At 44.8% G+C, this 19,616-nt stretch overlaps 1 protein-coding gene across 2 annotated transcripts in view; it reads left to right on the top strand.

Moving 5' to 3' along the window:
- The first annotated feature begins 2,564 nt into the window (after nt 1–2,564).
- SRGAP1 (SLIT-ROBO Rho GTPase activating protein 1) overlaps nt 2,565–19,616 on the top strand; it is a 138,047-nt gene continuing 120,995 nt past the window's right edge. Inside the window, exon 1 of one of the 2 annotated variants that reach the window (XM_005480557.3) lies at nt 2,565–3,268. In XM_005480557.3, coding sequence (XP_005480614.1) covers nt 3,202–3,268 — 67 coding nt within the window. In that variant the 5' untranslated portion in view covers nt 2,565–3,201. The remainder of the gene's footprint in view (nt 3,269–19,616) is intronic. The other variant, XM_005480559.3, reaches the window with a different exon arrangement.

Here is a 19,616-nt window from a genome sequence, read left to right as displayed (position 1 = left end):
CTGCAGCTACTCTTTTGGCTCTGTGGAGCCAGGCTGATCCTTTAGATAAGGATCTAGTGCAGAGGGAATGGATGGTGTTGGCATGGGCATTCAGCCTGTCTCTGCACCCTTCTCCTCACAGTCTTTCCAGCACAGGCTCAGTGGTAAGAGAGGGCTGCATCCTTCAGGACTCAGGAGAGGACGCACTGAACATTTCTACACCTTCAACCACATTTTGACATGGTTTGTATGCCCAAGTCCTAGGTAAGGGACAAAGGCACGGGCCTGGCTGGAGGTGCCGGCCTGCATAACCTCACACAGGGTAGAAGGGGACTTGAGCACTGTTCCCTGCCCTGTTTGTAAAAACACAGTGCTCTGAAAGACCAGGCAAGACTTACAGCTAATCTCCAGCTAGTGCCTCATGTTCCCAGGGAAAACGGCCCACTGTCTTGTAAATCAGCCAGTCCCCAGCCAAACAGATGGACTCAAACAGCCAGGAAGCAAGATGCTGGCATCAAAGGTTGAGATGAAAATCAAAGTGGTTGGGATTACAGAGATGACTGCTCTTTTGAGGCTGGGCTTCTCATTCAAGGGATGTAATTTGACTATCCAACCTAAATTTTTAAATTGGTTTTAGACAATAACCTCCTGTACTAAGACAGTGTTAGGTGATCTGGATTGGGATCAGAGTGGAAAAAGATTGCACTGGGAGGGCAAGAGGAAGAAACATAATAAAATTACAGAGAACAAAACATGAAGATGGAAAAGGGAACAGGAATCCTGTTACCCTGATCCCCTGGCAGGAAGAACATGGTACTTAATGAAAGATGAACTGCAAAGGACAGATGTACACTTACTGCTGAAATGCAGAGGTGTGGAAGTGACCAACTGTGAGACCAAGGCAACTTGCTTATAAGAATTAAATATAAACACAAGCAAGTATGTCTGCATCAGTAAAGTTAACTGTGCCACTCCTCTCTGAGCACCAGGTCCCCCCAGCACTCAAGCTCAAATCCCTTGAGCCTTTCCAATTGCAGATTTTCCCACAATTCACTTGTTTGTCCCTAAGAGTCAGGTCCTGGCATCATCAGAGCTAGTTGTCCAGGACAGGATCTCTGGGAACAGCCACTATCTTTGGAAATTCATTGTAAATAGTGTGCATCTTTGCTTAATCACTCCTGGACATACCTGACATCAATGGAGCTCTCTGTCTCCAGAACGTCCCCTGCCTGCTTTTAACTTCCTCAGAGCTGACCTCCCTGAACCTCAAAGTCTGAAGCTGTGCCCTGGTTTGACTTTTGGCTTTGATCCATGAATGTCAGCCACATTCTTTGCTCATCACAAGGCAGCAGTGTCCATCATTCTGCTTTTTCAATGTTTACTTTTTTCAGAAAGCTCTTTTGCAAAAGCAAAGTTTCAGAGCAGGTGGGGGAAAAAGAAGAATGGGTTGTACAACCTGAGCCACACCTGAGCCCTTGTGCATCTCCAACCTTGCAGCCGGGGACCTTGGAGAAGCGTGGCTACCAGCTCTGTGAAACACTGTGCTTGACTCCTGCAGGCAGGGTCTCACTGCACCTGCAGAGCTGGCAGCCAGCTCTCATCCTCAACAGCCTCCAAGGGCTGAACCAATTTCCAGCTCTTCAGGCAGAGGAGGCTGTCCCCACCGTAGCTGGAGGTACCCCAGACCAAGGGTATGCCAGGGTCACTTACACCCTTTCAACAACTTGCCCCATGCTCCAAATTTCAGCTATTTCTGCCCTTCTGGATGATCTTCTTCCCATTTTCCCAGCCCTAGGTTTTTGGGGAGGGCTGTACACCACTGCTTGCTGGGCTGGAATCCATCCTTCTAAGGCTGACATTGAACGTGACTATCAGACATCAGGGCCAGCCCCGTGTGTGCCATGCACAGCACCTCAAGGGAGCCTAATTTTGAGAGGCCTCCAGCCCAGCTTTGCTTGTTTCCCGCAGATGCGGGGAATGCCCCACACAGGCGCTCCTGCCCTGGAGAACGAGCTGCATCCGCAGGGGAGCACCGGGCTGACAAGGGTGGTGGAAGCGAGACCTGCCGTGCTGAGGGTGCAGCTCTTCCCTCGGGAGCTGCCAAGCTCTGGCTACCTGGGCCCGGACCCCTACGCACACCAGTACAGCTGTGCCCTGTCTTCGGAGACACTGGGGAGGCACATGGTGTTCCCAAAGGCCACTCGTCCCCTCCGGGCTCCCCCTCCCCGAGCAGCTCGGCGGTGACAGCAGCACGGGGCTTTAACTTTCTCCGCTGGATCAAGGGCCCTCTGTAACCGCACCGCGGCCTCCCACCCCTGTCCCCCGAGTGCATCCGGCCACCATGTGCACGATGGGGGCGGCGGGGCGGGCGTGTCCCTCCTCCAACCCCCCACCCCGAGCCTGAGCCCCCCCAGGCCTGCTGGGCCTCCGGCTGTGGGCCGGCCGGGCAAGCGGGCGCTGCACCCACGGGTCCGGCCCGGGGCGGCGAGCGGCCGACGGCGGGGCGGGGGAGGCGGAGCGGGCGGACAAGGCAAGCAAGGACGGGAGGCGGGCGGGCAGGCAAGCAGGAAGGGAGGAGACAGTGGCGGGAGGGCGGGGAGAAGTTTATTCCCGGAGACACCTCTCCAGGGCGCGGTGGGGGAGCCGCCCCGAGCCGGCGACTGCTCGCCCCGCGAGGTTGGGACATGCGTCGCGGTGCTGCCGCCCGGGGTTAGTCACGGCGGGGCGCCGGCCCCGAGTTCTCAGTCAGGCGAGCGCGGCGGCAGCAGTGACCAGTGTCTCTGAAGTACGGACCGAGAGCGGCCGCCTGCCTCCCGCCCACCGCTCTCTCCCTGCTTCCCTTCCCCTCTCCCGGGTTCGTGCGGACAGATAACAATGGTGGGGCGCAGCCGCCGGGCCCCCGCCCTCGCCTAGTGGAAGCGAGTGCCCCGCGGCCGCTGTTCCGCCGCCCCGCCCTGCGGCGGCCCCGGGCCGCGGACCGCGTTGCTGCCGGCGGCGGTGCCGGGAGGCGATGGTGCCTGCGCCGGGGTTAGTCTGATCGCCGCTCCCCGCCTCACCGCCTCCGGTGCCGGCGGCGCTCCCGCGGGGCCAGCGCCCGCCGCCTCCCCGGCTCGCTCGGGCTTGCGGCCGCTTGACACAACTTGGGAGCACCTCCTGATAAACAAGAACAATTAGTGATAATTATTTAGAACAAGGCGGAGAAGCAGAAGAAGCGAGTGGATAATGTCAACCCCGAGCAGATTCAAAAAGGACAAAGAGATTATAGCGGAGTATGAAAGTCAAGTAAAAGGTAAGCGCGGGGAGGCAGCGGGGAAAGCGCCGCGGGGGCCGGGCGTCCTGCCGGCCCCTTTCCCCGGCTGCCGGCCGAGCCGCCAGCGCCGGCGGGCCGGCCGGTCCCAGTTGCCCGAACTTCGGGGCGGGAGGGAGCGGCGAGAGGGCGGCGGAGGCTTTTCCCCTCAGCGCTCCGAGCGGCGCCGGTGGGTCCGAGGGGCCGGGCCGGACGGCAGCTGCGGCGGCTCTTCCACAGCCCGGCCCCGGCCGGGCACCTTCCCTTCCTCCGCCGGTTTCGGTAACGCCCGGGGGGGGAGGGAAGGGGAAAGGGAGGACAAAAAAAAAGAAAAAAAGCTTGTCAATTACTGAGGCGAGAGACAATGCTAAGCCATACCTCTTTCTTGAGGCACATGGCTGGTGTCTCCCACCCTCGCCTCAGGGCTGTAGTTTCTGTGCTGGGCTATAGAAGATGGCTAATAAAGAATTACCCTTGACTATTGAATGAGCCCATTCAGCCATCCCAGGAAGTATTTCAGCCTCGCATCGCCCGCTGTATCGTATCCAACTATTGTGCCAAGGACAGCGCCGGCAGATCCTGCCTTGAGCCAGCGGCGCTTCCAGACCCTCGAGTTTCCTCGCCTAGCGTTTTCCTTCTGTCAGTGTCTCGGGTGGAACAGAGATGGGGAAAGTAGCGCCATGGCAGTGGGGTGTGGGTCTCTTGGTGCGCATCCTTCTGAGTGCTGTCGGGGAAAATATTGCATAATATATAAATTGCAATAAATCCAGGGATGGATATGAACGTGGAACACGGCATTTAAAAAGCTATGCAACATCTGAACTCTGCTTTTTAAAATGATGCTGGCGTGCTCTTCACATCGGTAGGGTGTTCCCTCCTTGATGCTGCCCACAGTCTGCGATGTGCAGAGATGGAGCATGCCCTCATGAAGGTCCGTGGGCTTCAGGAACAGCCTTCTTGCTCCACAGGGCATGGGCTGGGGACCTTCCCTTTGAGGCATCTGGAACAGGGTGGGAGGGACCACTCCTCAGCTGTTGAAAGATTTATTGACTTTGTGTACTTGCACAATATATTTCCCTCTCACTTGATCCTGTGACATCAATTTTTCAAGGCAATGCTTGTCGTTCTGTTGGGGTTTTTCCTCTTAAAAGTAAAGAGGTAGTTCTTGAGTTTTTTTCTTCTTAAGCTTAACTTTTTGTGAAAAATACATGTCACTATCAAAAGTAATTTTGTGTCCAAGAAAGGATCTATACTTAAAAGAAGAGATCTGCCAAATAGGTGGGCAGTGAGGGGTCTGAGCTGGCAGTTGGCACGCTTCAAGTGTCTGTCTGACATGGGCAGGGCCAAGACAGTTCTCACATAGCTGCTGTATTCACTGCCATTGAGCCCTTGAAGGGTTGGCGCTTTTTCCTCTCTGTGGACATGGTGCAGATTTGTGTTGGTCACTGAGCATAAAAAATGTTTGAGATCTTTAGCTCATTGCACAGTGTCCAGACTGTTCTTTGCCTCCTCCTAACTTGATTGTTAAAGGCTCAGCCTTTATTATCTGCAGCTAGTTGCTATATATGCCAGTGTTTTCTTTTGAATAATGAAGAAAAAATGCCATGCCCTTCAGCTACATCTATTGTATTGTTTCAAAAGACACTAAAGATGAAGGCATGAAGTTCTGTTGATGACCTTGCTCTCCTTTAGTGTCATGGTCCTCCATCATAATTGCAGAGGGAGGTGGCATTTGTAAATATAGCTTAGTAGGAATTTTAACTTCTTTGCTTCTTTGTGGTGGTCTGGGCTGTGTGCAGTCTGGTCCCACCCAACTGTCTTGCTGGAATTGTTGATCAGCAGCTGTTTGAAAAGGTATGCTGGGCTAGATGCTTTTTCTTTAACCAGCATCGCTAGAATTGTATTTCAGATGTCAAGAACTGTCTGTGCTAAGATATAATTCTACTTGACACCAGCTGTGATAGTATAAAAAAGCATTGATACCGTGTGATACCTTGAAAATCTTTTTGATATTGAGGGTTCAAGGCCTAAGAAATCAGCCCTAATTAGCCAGCAAGATAGCTTTAAAGGAATGTAAATTCAGAAAAGTCAGATCCCTATATACTGCTTGGAATTTCTTATATTAGGTTAGAAGAAAGGGTGTGGCCAAATTGTTTTTGCTGCCTGTGATTTCTGGTGTTTGCAATGGCTAGCTGATTTCTCACTGCTGATGTGTGTAGTTGCTGAAGGATGTGGGCAGCTGGGCAGCAGACTGGCCCTTTGAGGTCCTCTGGCCAGGCGTGTGCACAGGAGTGCAGCAGCTCTCCTGTACCTCCTGTACCTTGGGGTGAGATTGCACTGAGCCCAGCTCGCTGAGCATCTGCCTTGGTGCTGCAGAAACCACGCTGCTGGTGGGTGCAGCTGGAAATCCTGCCCTGAGATTGTGTCTGAATATTAATACTGAAGGAAGAGGGGCCTGCACTGTACATGCCCTGTAGGGTATGTGTATGGTGCCATATTTGGAAATGAGGATTTGGTAGTGCCATTCTTCACATAGCTTTTCTACTCTTAACTCCTCAAATAGGAAGCAGTAACAGATGTTAATTGTCGTGCCTGGTTCCTGAGTGGTGTAAACTGACATCTTCTCCTTCGATTTTTAGCAGTATCACTAGATTGTCTATTGCTTTAGTAGAGGTCATGCAGGAGCAGCAGAAAGTCTGTAAATGTTTGTCAAACTGAAGTAAACAAGGTACTTCTGACTTGTTGGGCAGAGTATTTTATTGCACCTTTTTTTGCAACATCCCTGTTCTTCAGTCTACCTTCTGCCAAGAACTGTCCCAGTTGAATCAATAAGGTAAGTGTGTTTACTTCCCTGCACATTGTATAGAAAGCAGAAGAATATTTCTTAAGGATGTTTTAATACTGCAGTCAGATCTCTCTAGCTGGATACCTATACCTGTTGTTTTGGGGGATGTAATAATATTATGATGGCATGGGTACCTTACTTTGTAGACATAAAGGCACCTGGAAAGTAACACAATGAATAAAATATTCTTGGTCATCCACAGTATAAGTTGTATCTGTGTTTTTCTGAAGATTGAGGTAATTTTATTTGCACTCTGAAGTCATTAGAGATAGTTTTACCAACCTTGCAGCTGAGGTGGGAGATAGAACTAGAGCTAGAAAGTGGAAGGAATACTTTTTAGATGAGCAACAGACTGGTGGTATAGTTATGAGCCAAGTATTAAATTTCTGCTGTATGACCCTATTAAATTTATAGTCAGCATACCTTAACTCAAGGCTCAATTTCCTGTAGTAGCCTATCTTACATTTTGTGTTCTGAGGACCAGCGCTCCTTGGTACTGCTGATAATGTCAAGTAGTGTCTATTGATAAAGTTACTGAGCAATTCACACTAGTGAAGAAATACTGGAGCATCCTCTGATGTCTGTGAGTGGGTGTCTTGAGATGGTAAAGGGTGAGCTGGTGAGATATTGAATACCTGGTTCCCTTTGGAAATTTATCCTTCTGAAAAATAAGTCTCTCGCAGGAGCAAGAGGATTACGGATATACTCCTCCAGAGCTTTTCAATCTTTCATGTTAAGCTGGCATGTTTGTCTTCTTAGGACTTGCAACAGGCCTTCCATGGGCAGGAGAAATGTGCTTTGGCTAGGTAAGCATTGTACTGCCTAATTATCCGGCCTGTCTCTTCAGAGAGATACTCCTTATGGTGTGAACTGTTGAGAATCATTGCAGTTTAAGTCTCAGCCTTCTTACACTACTGCATCTCCAGCTGAAATGGGCTGAGGGAAGAGCTGCTTAGATCCCTCCTTTTTTCCACCTTAATTTTTCAGTTGGAATTGACCTAGTGGAAATGCAAGCCCAAAAGCAGTTTGCAGAGGAAGACACTTCCCCAAGATCAATATTTGCAGGGCCTTCTTCAGAACAAAATACTCCTATTTTTCATCGGAAAGAACTCGGAAGTAGTCTGTATTACATTCCCTAACTAATTTTTATGGAAAAATATAATTCTGAATTGTGAAACTGAATTTCAGCTTCACATTAAAACAACAACAGAAGCCTCTCTGAGAAAAGGCTGAGTTCTGAAGTACAAATTGGGCTGTTGTTTTAGTAAACTGATAGCTATTTTGAATGAAGGCTTTGTAATGAAACATTTGGTACCTTGGATGATGCCAGAATTCTTGAGGTTTGTTTAAAAAAATCCGATGAATAGATGCCAGTTTTCAAAGTTCAAGTTTATCAAGTGTGGTTTAGCAGAAGTTTTTCTGGTCAAAGAACTTGACCACACACAGGGCTTTGTCTGATACAGAAAGGATATTGTTCTCCATGCTATTTTCCAGTTGGAGTTACATTGTCTAATGATGTTCCTTATCTTTTCCCCCACCATTTTCTCCCAGCTCTCTGATTCCAGGCAAAGGTTATTGGGTTTGTAGTTGACTATGCAATTGAAAGGGGTATCTGCAAGTAAGGACAGTTGAGTCATAAACAGAACGGTTTTTTGGTTGATTTTGGGTTTTGTCTTTTTTTTTTTTTTTTTTTTTTTTTTTTGTTAACCAACATATTCAGTATTCTTACACTTCCACAGCTTTCTTGGAATGAAAACTAAGGAACTTGGTTTATTACTATGCTGTGTACCAAAGTATTTGGGTTATGGGGGAGCCCTGCAAAATGCCTGCTTCCCAAAGGTCATGACTCAGGAACTTCAGAGGTTTTGGCTTCTTAGTCTTTCTATATAATTAAAGAAAAAATCTCCCACCTTTTCTTCATGCCTTTTTGAAAATATGACAAAGAGTCAGGAAAGTACACTTCTTTTTTTTCCTGGTTTGACCACACACTGTAGCTGCTGTGTTCCTGCAGCACAGTGAAACTACATTATTTTACTTGAATTTAAAGGTAAATAAGGTCTTGATTACTACAGCACACATTAAAAGGTAGGCAGTGACTGGATTGTCTGAACAGTGTTTCTTTCTGGCAGTATGGCACTCATAATGCATATTTAATGCATGTGTTTTGTCGATACACATTTTTGTTAGTCTCTAGCATGAGGTTTTAACTTGCCTCTGACTATGAAGCACTGTGGAAACTTTTTATGATCACTTCTTTGGGGCTTTTTTTTTCCAAGCATACCTTATGTGCAGTTTTGCTGTTGCAGAGCAATGTTCTAAATCATGCTAAGGTCACTTAATTTCCTGCCATTATCATTTATTGGTTACCTTTTTATGAACTGGAGTTCTAGTTGCTAATAAAATTAAACATAGCTTTGAAGTGGCTGCAGTAAGACAGAATGGGATGCAAATTTCTTTCCATTTTCTGCTTCAGACTTCACTTGTGTTAGGTTTTGCCTTTTGTTAAAACTGGACTCCTTGTCAGTCAGAGGTGATGGATGGTAGTGCTGGAAGAAAGTGGGTCAGTGCTGTTGAGATTGGATAAGAAATCCGCTCCTGACCATTACACAGCCTGTTAGAAATCACTGACCATGACTTGACAGTGCAGCGTGTCTCATCTCTGCTTTGGACAGGGATGGACACGGGGAAGAGCAAAAATGGAGCCAGCAGATGTCAATGCAAGCTCCTGTGTTACTTGTTCTTCCTTTTACCTTTTTTTTCCCAACCCTTCTTATATCTACCTGTCATGCTATCCCATGTCTAACCTTTCTGGTCTCCCAAGTGGAAATTTCTGCTACCTTAACTTGTATTAATCCCTATTAGAGTCTAATCTACTCTTACTGCTGGCTTTCACAGGGCAAAGTAGGCTTTGGAGTGTGGGGGTTTGTTTGTGTGTGAGTGATTAGGCTAAATGTGTAGCAGGGCTGCCTGTGCTCGGGGTGCTGCCGCCTCTGCTTCCTGCAGGGTTTAGTCTCAGGCAGCATTTCCTCTGGGAGTGCTTCTCCCAGCGTGCCATGTATGGATGGCCCTTCCAGGGATCTGCCCCGTGCTGTGAGCTGTGTGGGCTGATGTGATGGAGTGCTGCCCATCTCTGGGGCAAGGCTGGCTGACCTTGTGCTGTGCTGCTCAGTCTGGGAGCTGCGAGTCATGAATGGCCTCTTGTTCCTGAAGTTATTGCATCTTTTCTTTCCCCACTTTTTGTCTCTTGGGCATTGTGCCACACTCCCTGAGATTCAGGAGATTGTGGGAGTATGTGTATAGGTGCATACATATGGATGTGGAAGAAGAGCAACAACTGAAAATTGGAGGCAGTGGTTGAGGGTGCAATGACTGGCATTGCTGCTTGTGTACCAGTAACAGGGATGAGGCTGGTGGGCTCTCCAGTAGCAGATATTGGGATGAAGGACAGAAGGCCATTGCTGAGAGCATGGATCCATGTCTTGAGCAAGAGACAGAGCTGTCTGCACAGGAAGACTGCTTGCTGTGTATCTTTTACATTACGAAGGCTATATCTGGCACCAAAACTAAAGGAGTTGGTTATCACTGCTTTTTCCTTTGTTTCCAAGACTTAAACAACTGCAGGCTGTTCTGGCAGTTTGTGTGGTGGCTTGGTCCTGTGGGAGTGCTCTAAGACAAACAATTCACTTTGATCTGTTTTAATGGAGCCATAATCCTGAGGCACTACTTCCTCTGGAATCTACTGTTTTCTCCAACTTCTGGAAGTTATCTTCTTGTAGACATTGACATGTGTACAGGTTCGTTACAGCCACCTGGGAGGCTAAAGGTGTGTTACCTGTGCTTTACCCACTAAGCCATCTTGTCCAGGCAAAGCACTCATATTCTCAAGCCGTTTTCAGTTAATTTCAGTTTTGTAACTGATCAAGGAAGATCTCTTTCAGAACTCCTTACCTCTCATTTTTTCTCTTCTGTCACTATTTCTCAGGCATATACCTGTATGAATTTCAAGATGCAATATTCAGTCTTGCATTGTGCAACCTGCTGGAAACTTGAATTTTACCTGGAGGAGACCGATAAGTCCTGAGATTGAGATGTAATGTCATTATGAAAAATGAAGAGCATTTTGGAAATAACCCCAAGCAAATCTGATGTCCTGTTTCCTGTATGTGGGCATGGCTGTGGCTTCATGTTATTCTCCTGTCTTCTCTGGAAGGTGTAAATGCTTGGTTTAGTTCATTCTTGGCACAATAAAATAATCTCAGCTTTAGATGCATGGTAATGAGGCAGATGTTGCAGGTAGGAAGGGAAAACCTATGACATGCTCTAAGAAAATGGTGTAGATAAAACGTATGCTTTATGATTTGACTCTTTAATAATAATATCTGTGAAATAAATTTAAGATGGTCTGTGTTATTTACTCCAAACTCTATCCAGTGCAGGACAGTGCTGTTGATCTGTCTTTAATGAAGTCTCTCCTAAGGTACATGGGTTCTTTATCTGTGTTTACCTTGATCGTAGCATCTGGGGGGGGGGGTTGCTTTTAATTAAGGTGGTGAGAAGGAAAAAACACTTTTTCTTTGTCTATTTTTCTTAAAAAGTTCAGTAGAACTTGCTTACAAGTGTGATCATGGATTCACCAGTTAGAATATTCCTGTTAACTTTTTTTGTTATCTATTATTGACCAATAAAACATGCTTTAGTTTCAGTTGCAACCTCCTGAGACTTTGCTTTATAGATGCAGAAGTGCTGACAAGCAGGCAAGGGAGTTGTATTAGCATATTAACCAAAACATTCTTGAAATATACTAGACCTAAGTGGTTTTTTTATTGTAAAATAGAAGTTACAAAAAGTATAATTAGAACACTTATGGTGCAGTATTTCTTGTTAGCTATATTGGGAATAAAAGGCAAATGCAGCTGGCTTACCGGATGATGACTTCCAGGAAGTAATGATTGTAACCCTTTACATAATTAGCTGTTGTGGGAAACAAAACTGACTAGAGATTCATGTAAACTATCCAGACTCCTTTACTGACTCAGTGCTTACTCATCCGAATTACTCTGCATGTAAAATCTTCTGGCAGTTTGTTGGTGCTGTCTTTTGTGGGGAGTTTTTGAGATGCTCATGTTTCTTCCTGCGTGTCACAAACGGAGTGGTGCACGCTTTTGGATTTTCTCAGTGTGTAAAACTAAATAAGGAGACAGGCTGATCCCCTTTCACTTTGCAGTGTACATTCTTTCATATGGGAAAAGAAAGCAGTCTTTGCTGTTTTAGCCAGTTCCAGAGTATCTGTTTCCTGAAAATCAGAGGAATCCGTTCATGTTTACAGAGTACACCAGAAGTCTAATAAGATTCAGTGATAGCTCTTGTATGACTCTCTTCTTTCAACAACGTGTCTTTTTTCAAACCTTGCTGTTCACTGCTTTTCCCCTCTGATTCTTTTTTAAGCAGAGAGAGGATAAACAATCTAAAGCATCAGGTCAGAGGCAAGATAAAATAAATGTTCATTCAGTACCAAGATGAGCAGGCATCTCAACTGAAACTTTCTAATTCATCAATTAAGTTACTGCTTTACACAAAAATGGAGAAATTGAAATGATTGTAAGTTACTTAATTGAATTTTTTAAAATATAGATCAGGATGATGCTTGTGCTACTAAAACCAAGAAAAAACACCCTATAAAAGGGGTGGTGGCTCTTGTCATATGCTTCAATACTGGTCTCTGTGACTAGTTGCTGTGACTAAGTTGCTAGGCATAAAGTTACTTTTATTTCTTTGAGAGTATTTCTGCAGGTGCTCAAAAGGCATGCTAAAAAGAAAAAGTTTTTAACCCTTATCATAGAATTCTTACCACACCAAGGTTGCTATAAGTGGTTAGACAGCACAGCAAGCTCTACCTCTTGCAAATCACTGATTTGCCAATGAGTAGAAATAAAAGTGTATAAGCTCTTGTCCGTAGGTGCCTTGTGAATTTTGCAAATTGGTGTCTGCATTCTTGGCTTAAATAATACTAGTTTCTTGAGGAACCAGCTGTGTAGCAGAAAGCTAGCTTTTGTGTGTGTTGGCAAATGGATAACCAGTATGTTTAAGAACTTGACAACTATGCTGTGCTTACTGCCTAGCAGACTACTTGAGGTTAAGACCAATGTAAGAGGGTTCTTTGTATTATGTACCTTTTCTTGGGCTGCCTTTATTTGTGCCTTCCTAATTTCCAGGTAACAGTGCAATGCATAAAATTAGTGAGATTCTTAATGTAATGACAGAAAATAGAATCCAATTGTTAATCTGCTCAGATGCTTCAGCATTAAAATCACAACCATGTGCGGAGTGGGAGAAGGTTCCCCTGCGCAGAACATATGAGGGAACCGAGTGCAGGTAGCAAGTCCACACCTGCTAGGTGCTCCTCTCCTCTCCTGCCAGGGTGCTGTGGAGGAGTCTGGTGGCAGTGAGCACTGTCGTGCATGCCTGGCATCACTTCTTCCCCAGCAGCCTGTGATGAGCAGTCTATTGCATCTGCAGCCGAGCTCATCGGATTATTGTGGACTGAATTGTAATCCTGTAATTGCCCGCCACTTCTGATGCCATGGTATTGTAGTTGTGGGTCAAATTCTCTGCTTCATAAGCAATATTCCCACTTTACCTGTGGGATGATGCAATACACTATGCCTTGTGGACTTGGTCATGTGGCCTTAATGAGAAAAAAATGCCTCACCACTCTTACAGTAAAGATTTTCTTCCTTATATCTAATCTAAAGCTACTTTCTTTCAGTTCAAAGCCATTACCCGTTCTTCTATGCCTTTGTAAAAATTCTCTGTCCAGCTCTCTTGTTCCCTTTAGGTACTGGGATGCTGCCCTGAGGTCTCCCCTGAGCCTTCTGTTCTTCAGGCTGTACAGCTCCAACTCTCTCGGCCTGTCCTCATAGGAGAGGTGCTCCAGATCCTTGATCATATTCATAGCCCTGCTCTGGACTTGCTCCAGCAGGTCCCCATCCTTCTTATGTTGGTGGCCGTAGAGCAGGATGCAGCCCTCCAGGTGAGGTCTCACCAGAGCAGAGCAGAGGGAAGCATCACCTCCCTTGGCTCACTGGCCGTGTTCCTTTTGACACAGCCCAGGATGTGTTTGGTGTTCTGGGCTGCAAACACACAATGCCAGATCATGTTGAGTTTCTTGTCAACCAACATGCTCAAGTCCTTCTCAGGGTTGCTCTCAATCCGTTTTCTGCTCAACCTGTATTTGTCCTTAGGATAATCCTGACCTACATACAGGACCTTACACTTGGCCTTGTTGAACTTCACGAGGTTTTCAGGGCCCACCTTTTGGGCCAATCTAGGTGCCTCTAGACGCCATCACTTCCAGCATGTCAACCACACCACACAGCTTGGTGTCATTCTCAAACTTGCTGAGAGTGCATTCAATCCTATTTTTCTGTGTCACCAGTAAAGATGTCAAAATGGCCTGGTCCCAATATTAACCCCTGAGGAGCACCACTCAACGCCACTCGTTCCCATCTGGATGTCGAGCTGTTGGCCACAACTCTTTGAGTGAGACTATCCAGCCAATTCCTTATTGACCAAATGGTCCATCTGTCAAATCCATGTGGCTGCAGGTTAGAGACAAGGATGTCTTGTGGGATAGCATCAAGTGTTTTACACAAGCCAAGGCACGTGACACATTGCTCTTCCCTTATCCTCTGGCGCTGTAACCTGCATTACAGAAGACCACCAAGTTTCTCAGGCACAGTTTGCCCTTATAAAGTCATATTCACCTGCCACAGTATTTTCCACCTGCCTTAGCATAACTTCAAGGAGGATCTACTGCATGATCTGGCTAAGCACTGAGGAGAGACTCATATCTCTGGGAAACCTTTCTGGACAGCCGTAATATTGAGCAAGAAGAACCCTCTTTTATATATCAAAAGGGATAAAAATCTATAGAAATAAGAGCCAAAATGTAATTCCTCCAATATATAATCCCTGAGACGCCAACTAGTGGGTTGCTGGTGAGAGGGTATGGGTGTTAAGAAGGATTGTTCAATGAAATTGCAAGCACATGCCTTGATAGTGGCCTGCATGACAGTTCCGTACAGCTCTGTGTTGTTCCCTGGTGGTTCCAAGATGGCCTCTGTAATTGTGGGCAGGGGGCTTCTGGGGTTTCTGCTCAGGCCTAAGAAGACGGACTTTCAGGCTACAGTAGCAGTTTTCAGCTTTCTTTGGGGGCTCAAAGAGACTTAGGGTGTAAAATATCCCATGGGATGAAATTAATAAAAGAGCTCGAGCTTGTGTTTGCCTTTCAGATGCCACATTCAGCTTGGTTGCTGCCTTGCTTCTGAGGTGTTGGTATGTTTGTGTGATTGCACATACTGGCCTACATGTTTATTCTGTAGTATAGTTTGAAATGCAGCATCTCTAATATTTATAGACCAGAAACTGCCTTGCCTGCAGCTGGCAGAGACAAAGTGCCAGCCTCATCCATGCTGATGTCATCTGAGTTGCCACCAGAGTAGACCTAAAAATGTTGCTTTTTCTGCTGAGCCATGTGAGAATATGTATGAAATTGTGGCATCAGGAAACTGATCAGTGCATCCTTCCTAGGGACCAGAGCATTTGTGTGAGGAGTTCAGTTCCATATTTTGCTGCCTCTGTCTTATTCAAAATTGAGTCTTGAGTACAGATCTCCCACCTTGCAAATGATTGCTCTGAGAACTAAGGAGCTGAGTATTCTTGGACAAGTCTCCCTGGTTTCTTGTTTATTGAAGCTCTCAAGCTCTTTCCCAGACTTAATGAATATTTAATTATTTACAGGGTGATTATGAATCCATTGCCTGGTAGTTAGCGCAGGCACCATAGAGATAGGGTTCTCTATGCATTCCAGCAAGAGTGTGTTCCTGCTCTGCTTTTTTAAAGAAATGGAAAAGGAGGAGGACTGTAGGATTGAGATAATTATGTGACCATTCTAAATTAAGAATACTTACTTTTTTAACCTGGAAGGGTGAGTGTTCAGAGGCTGCCTTATTTATTTATCACAGAATACAGGAAAAAAATCCCCACAACTCTTTCCTCTGTAATGATTTTTAATCTTAAAGCCCTTACAGGATTTGCACCAATTTTTGGTAGTTTGTCTCTGGTTTTGCAGATAATCTGTGAAAGAACTGTTTGCTAAGAGTTATTTTAAGGGGTCACAGATGAATGTTTGTTTGCTTGAACCTTTGCTTTCTGCAGCACTCCCTCCATACAGCAGTCAGTCCCTCTGTCCCATGGCAATTCTGGTCCCCAGGTGCCTGAGCTGCAGATTCATGAACAGCTTTTTTTCTTTTTTTGCAGCCACCAGAAACTTACTAAGCAAATATTCCTGATTTATTTCATATCTGTGAGGAGTAGGGGTAGGGGGTTTTTTTTGTGTGGGGTTTGAGGGGTTTTTTTGGGGGCAGAAAAAATACTTCAACTGATGTTTAAGGAGGAAAGAAGGGCAGTTGGTCTGCAAATATTACCAAGGCAAACATGCAGGTTTTAGTCAAATAACAGTGAATGTTTTGGGGATTAGAGGCTAGAGATGAATGATTACTGTGCATTAATATAGCTCTAAGGAGGAAAAATGAAGAACTCTTTATCAGTCAAGACAGCTGATCGGGTTATTTCCTTTGCAGAGCTGTTTTGCAAGGCAGCAGGCTGTCCTTCAAGAAGCCAAGCTACTTGTTACTGATCTGGGGCTTTACTTTGGTGTATTAATGGGGTTATTCTTTACTTCTACTGCTGCAGCTATATGTGGTGAGGTCAGGTTGTTTGAACAGCTGTATGCAAAGTGCTATAGCTGAGAATCAGGCACGGAAATGTCTGAATTCTTTTGCCGCTTAATTTAAACGTGGATTTAAGATGACCCTACAGGTATGCCTCTGAACTTGTGCAGTGATATGTTTTGCATTAAAAAGGACAATTTGTTCTTAGTTCTGTTCTGTACTCCATTCAGTTATCTGATAATTTATGTAACTATTCATGTGATGATTTTTTTAAATTGTAATTGACTGTTGGGTTAAATGAATAGCTAATGCATCATGAATCAGTAGCACTTCCTACTGAATAAGAGTATTCTTATAAGTGTATTGAAGATACTGTAAGGAGATAGCATATATATGAAGACTTAATAGAAATTTTAGTTCCCTAACTATTTACATGTAATCTATTGCTTTTTTAGTTGTAATATCTGACTTGGAAAGCACATTTTTGCATTATATGGATTTGGTTTTGCTTAGCAATGTTTGTGTTAAGATATTTGGAAATAGATTTACTTTAATTGCTTTTTTTACTTCCATCTCTGGAATTAGCTTTTTCTCAGTTTGTTAACTATCAGTAGTGTGGGAGATCATGGGATTAGCTATGATCACTGAAAACTCCATCTTATGCATAGGTCTGTAGCAAGATGCTCTGGAAAAGGGGTTCTTACAACTTCAACCATGTGTAGTGCAGTGGAATTCAGACCTGTTACTAGGATCATACAGACCATTATTCCTATTACAGTGTGTTTATAACCTTGGAAACCCCTTTGAATCTCATCTGAAGAGTCTGTGATTTTGGGAAGACATACCACTCGTATAGTTCTTGTGCAAACAAACCTGACTTAGTGAAGAAAAAGCAAAAGCTTTCAGCCTCTCCTACATCAGGTTAAGACTCTGCTCTAACTTAAGCAAGAGGATTTAATTTGAGGAGATACCTTAATTCCAGGTGACTGAACAGACTGACAAGAGTCTCCTTAAGTGTGGTGAAGGTAGCTGTACTTGAATCAAAAATGGAGTACCAAGTTCCTTGTTCACAGCATTAAATGAGTATTGATGAAACAAACTGGTATTTCTCTTTAGGAATTTATTTTTCCTATAATGGGTAATATTTTTGCCCAGGTCTGGTATTTAGGTGGTTTCCTAAGCAATGAGGTGTGCTTTGCTGAAGCAGTGCTGCATGTGGATGGTGTGGAGCTGGCGCTGGTAGGTGCTGAGGAAACTTCTCAGTTGTGTAAAGACACTTCAGTGCTTTCTAATGTGCCTTGGCTACAGGAAGAGCTCGAGACCCCCTGCAGTAAAATTTCAGTCAGTTAATGGAATAGGCTTTGAATGCATTCAGTGCACTGAATAGCTGCTAACAGACGCAGGGTTGGAGGGATGAATGAAGTGCTACTGCTTTTACAGGCACAGAACACAGAATAGTTGCTATGTGTCCTGTTAGGACAGCATTGCATACTTCACACACATGAATTTGTTGACCTGACTAGAGCTCTTAACCTTCCTAGGGCTACTAATCTCCATAATGTCTGAAGAATTTGGCTTAATTTTGGCATGGGAATGTGCCAAACGAATCCAACTGTGAGTCATCATTTTTGTAGTAGGACATTCAGACCTAGCCCCACAGTCAATGTGTCTGGCTGATACTTGCCTGAGAACTTGCAGGATCTGATCCATGCTTTTGGAATCCTGACTTCTTAAGTGTAGGAGAGACTGCTCTGAAACAAAGGAAATGTAATGCAGAATATACTGAAGCAAAGCAATATCTGTCACTTGAATCAGATGCAATTCATAAAATAAAATCAGCGTAGGTTGTAGACGGGATTATGCATACATTACAGAATGTTTCAGTAGTACTCAAGATGCCTTGTGAAAATGGTAGTAGTGATGTTTTCAAGTTACTGACTGTTACTTCCTTTTTTGCAAATGGCTAAACTAAAGCATGACACAATAAAATAAAGTCACTTCTAAAATTTATTTGAGGCACTGAATTGTGGAGGTAATGGAGAATGATGTGAATGTCACTTTCATGTCTGCACTATAAAATGCAAAAGCACAAACATAGTAACCACAAGGCTCTTTTTGATGTTTTAATCTTTTAAACCTTTGAAATGGTGGTGTGCTTGAAAGGGCTCCTAAATCCATTGGTTAGTCTGTGCTGTCTCGTATTGTGTTCAAAATCATAGCAGATAAAGGAAGAGTGATCAGAAAGCTTAATGCAGGCAGAGCGTCACGACCTGTTATGTAAAGCAACATTTGGCAGGGCCTTCCCAGCTGCTGTAAATGAATGTTAACAGCATTTTATCATCTGCTTTCACTGTCTTTATTACATAATCTGAATATTTATGACCCTATTAATATGTTTAGCCTTGAAATTGCAATATTGAAGGAATGAAGGTTCCATAGAATATTGAACAACAAGAATTATTTTATTTTTTGCCTCATGAACAAAAGTTGTGTTAATATTAAAAAGCTTTGAGTTCATATTTCAGGTAAGTTTACTGAATTGCTTTACAGGTATATATTGTTCATTCCCTAAATTATGTATTTCTCTGAACATTGTTATAAGAAAGGTATCTTGATGATAGAATTGTGTTGCTGACTGTGATGGGCCTGTGTGTATATATGAAATACAGAGCACTAACAAGAAAGTGATGACTTTTGTTGCCTGTAATGCAAGTCCTTGAATGCATTGTGATGATGTCTGTAGCCTTGAGCAAGCATAGCCAACCTAGACCAGATCCTGGTTATCAGAATCACCTCCGTCAGAGAGCTGATCTAGGTGGATTCTGGGGCAAGCTGTGGACCTAGTTATCACTACAAGGGTTTTGTGTGGGTGTCGGGTTTTCTCGGCTGTTTGAGGGGCCTAGAAAGGCCCGAGGTGGCCTTGGGGCAGCCCACGTATCGAAGGACGAGAAGAGGCTTCAGTTCTTCTTTTGGTTTTTATGTTTATTAATTTTTTATCTAAAAGATTTTCTTTCAGCCGAACAGAGGTCTGCTCAGCAGTCAGCCATGAGCACACTGTGCCGCCCTCCGTACAGCCACCTATCTTTATACCCATGGTTACGTGTACAATATTTATCATTTTTCCCCAATACCATTTATTCTTATTGCTCGGTGCACTTTTAGTAATAACCAATCCAAAAGTGCCACCATCACCAAAGAAGATGGAGGAGAAGAAGAAGAAGAAGAAGGACAGGACATGCCCCAATTCCTCCATCTTACTTCTCTAAACCCCCCTGTACATAAATCCTAAACCCTGTGTCTCACCTTCTAATTAACTAATCCCTTCACCATTCACCCCGGTGAAGTCCTCCTATCCTCATACAGGTGTCGTCTCCTGTGTAGGGTCAAAGTCCAGCCACCAGACACTTCTGGCAACATTCCAGGACTCCCGAGCCCCCCAAGGGTGGTCTCGGTGGCCCGGCACCTCAGGACTGAGATCCTGAGATCCGACATGTGGGTGGGGTTTTTTTTTGTTACTTGGTTGGCTGGTTGGTTGGGCTTTTTTAATAACCAAAATCTTACCTTCTACTGTACTTCCTCACAAACATACATGCCATTCCTCTGTTGTGACTAGCTGTTGTCTTCTGACCTGAAATGCATATCACATAATTAGGAGTGTGTGTACCACATTACAGAACTGGGGACTGGTTGCAGATGCTGTCCCACTCCTGAATGCACACTTGCCTGCATCATTATTGTAATTGAAATTACGTGTAGGATGGTAATATACGTGGTC

The sequence above is a fragment of the Zonotrichia albicollis genome, chromosome 4, assembly GCF_047830755.1.
Source record: "Zonotrichia albicollis isolate bZonAlb1 chromosome 4, bZonAlb1.hap1, whole genome shotgun sequence".
Lineage (NCBI taxonomy): Eukaryota > Metazoa > Chordata > Aves > Passeriformes > Passerellidae > Zonotrichia > Zonotrichia albicollis.
The sequence above is the reverse complement of the archived record's forward strand: the minus strand, read 5'-3'. Positions and strand labels throughout refer to the sequence as shown.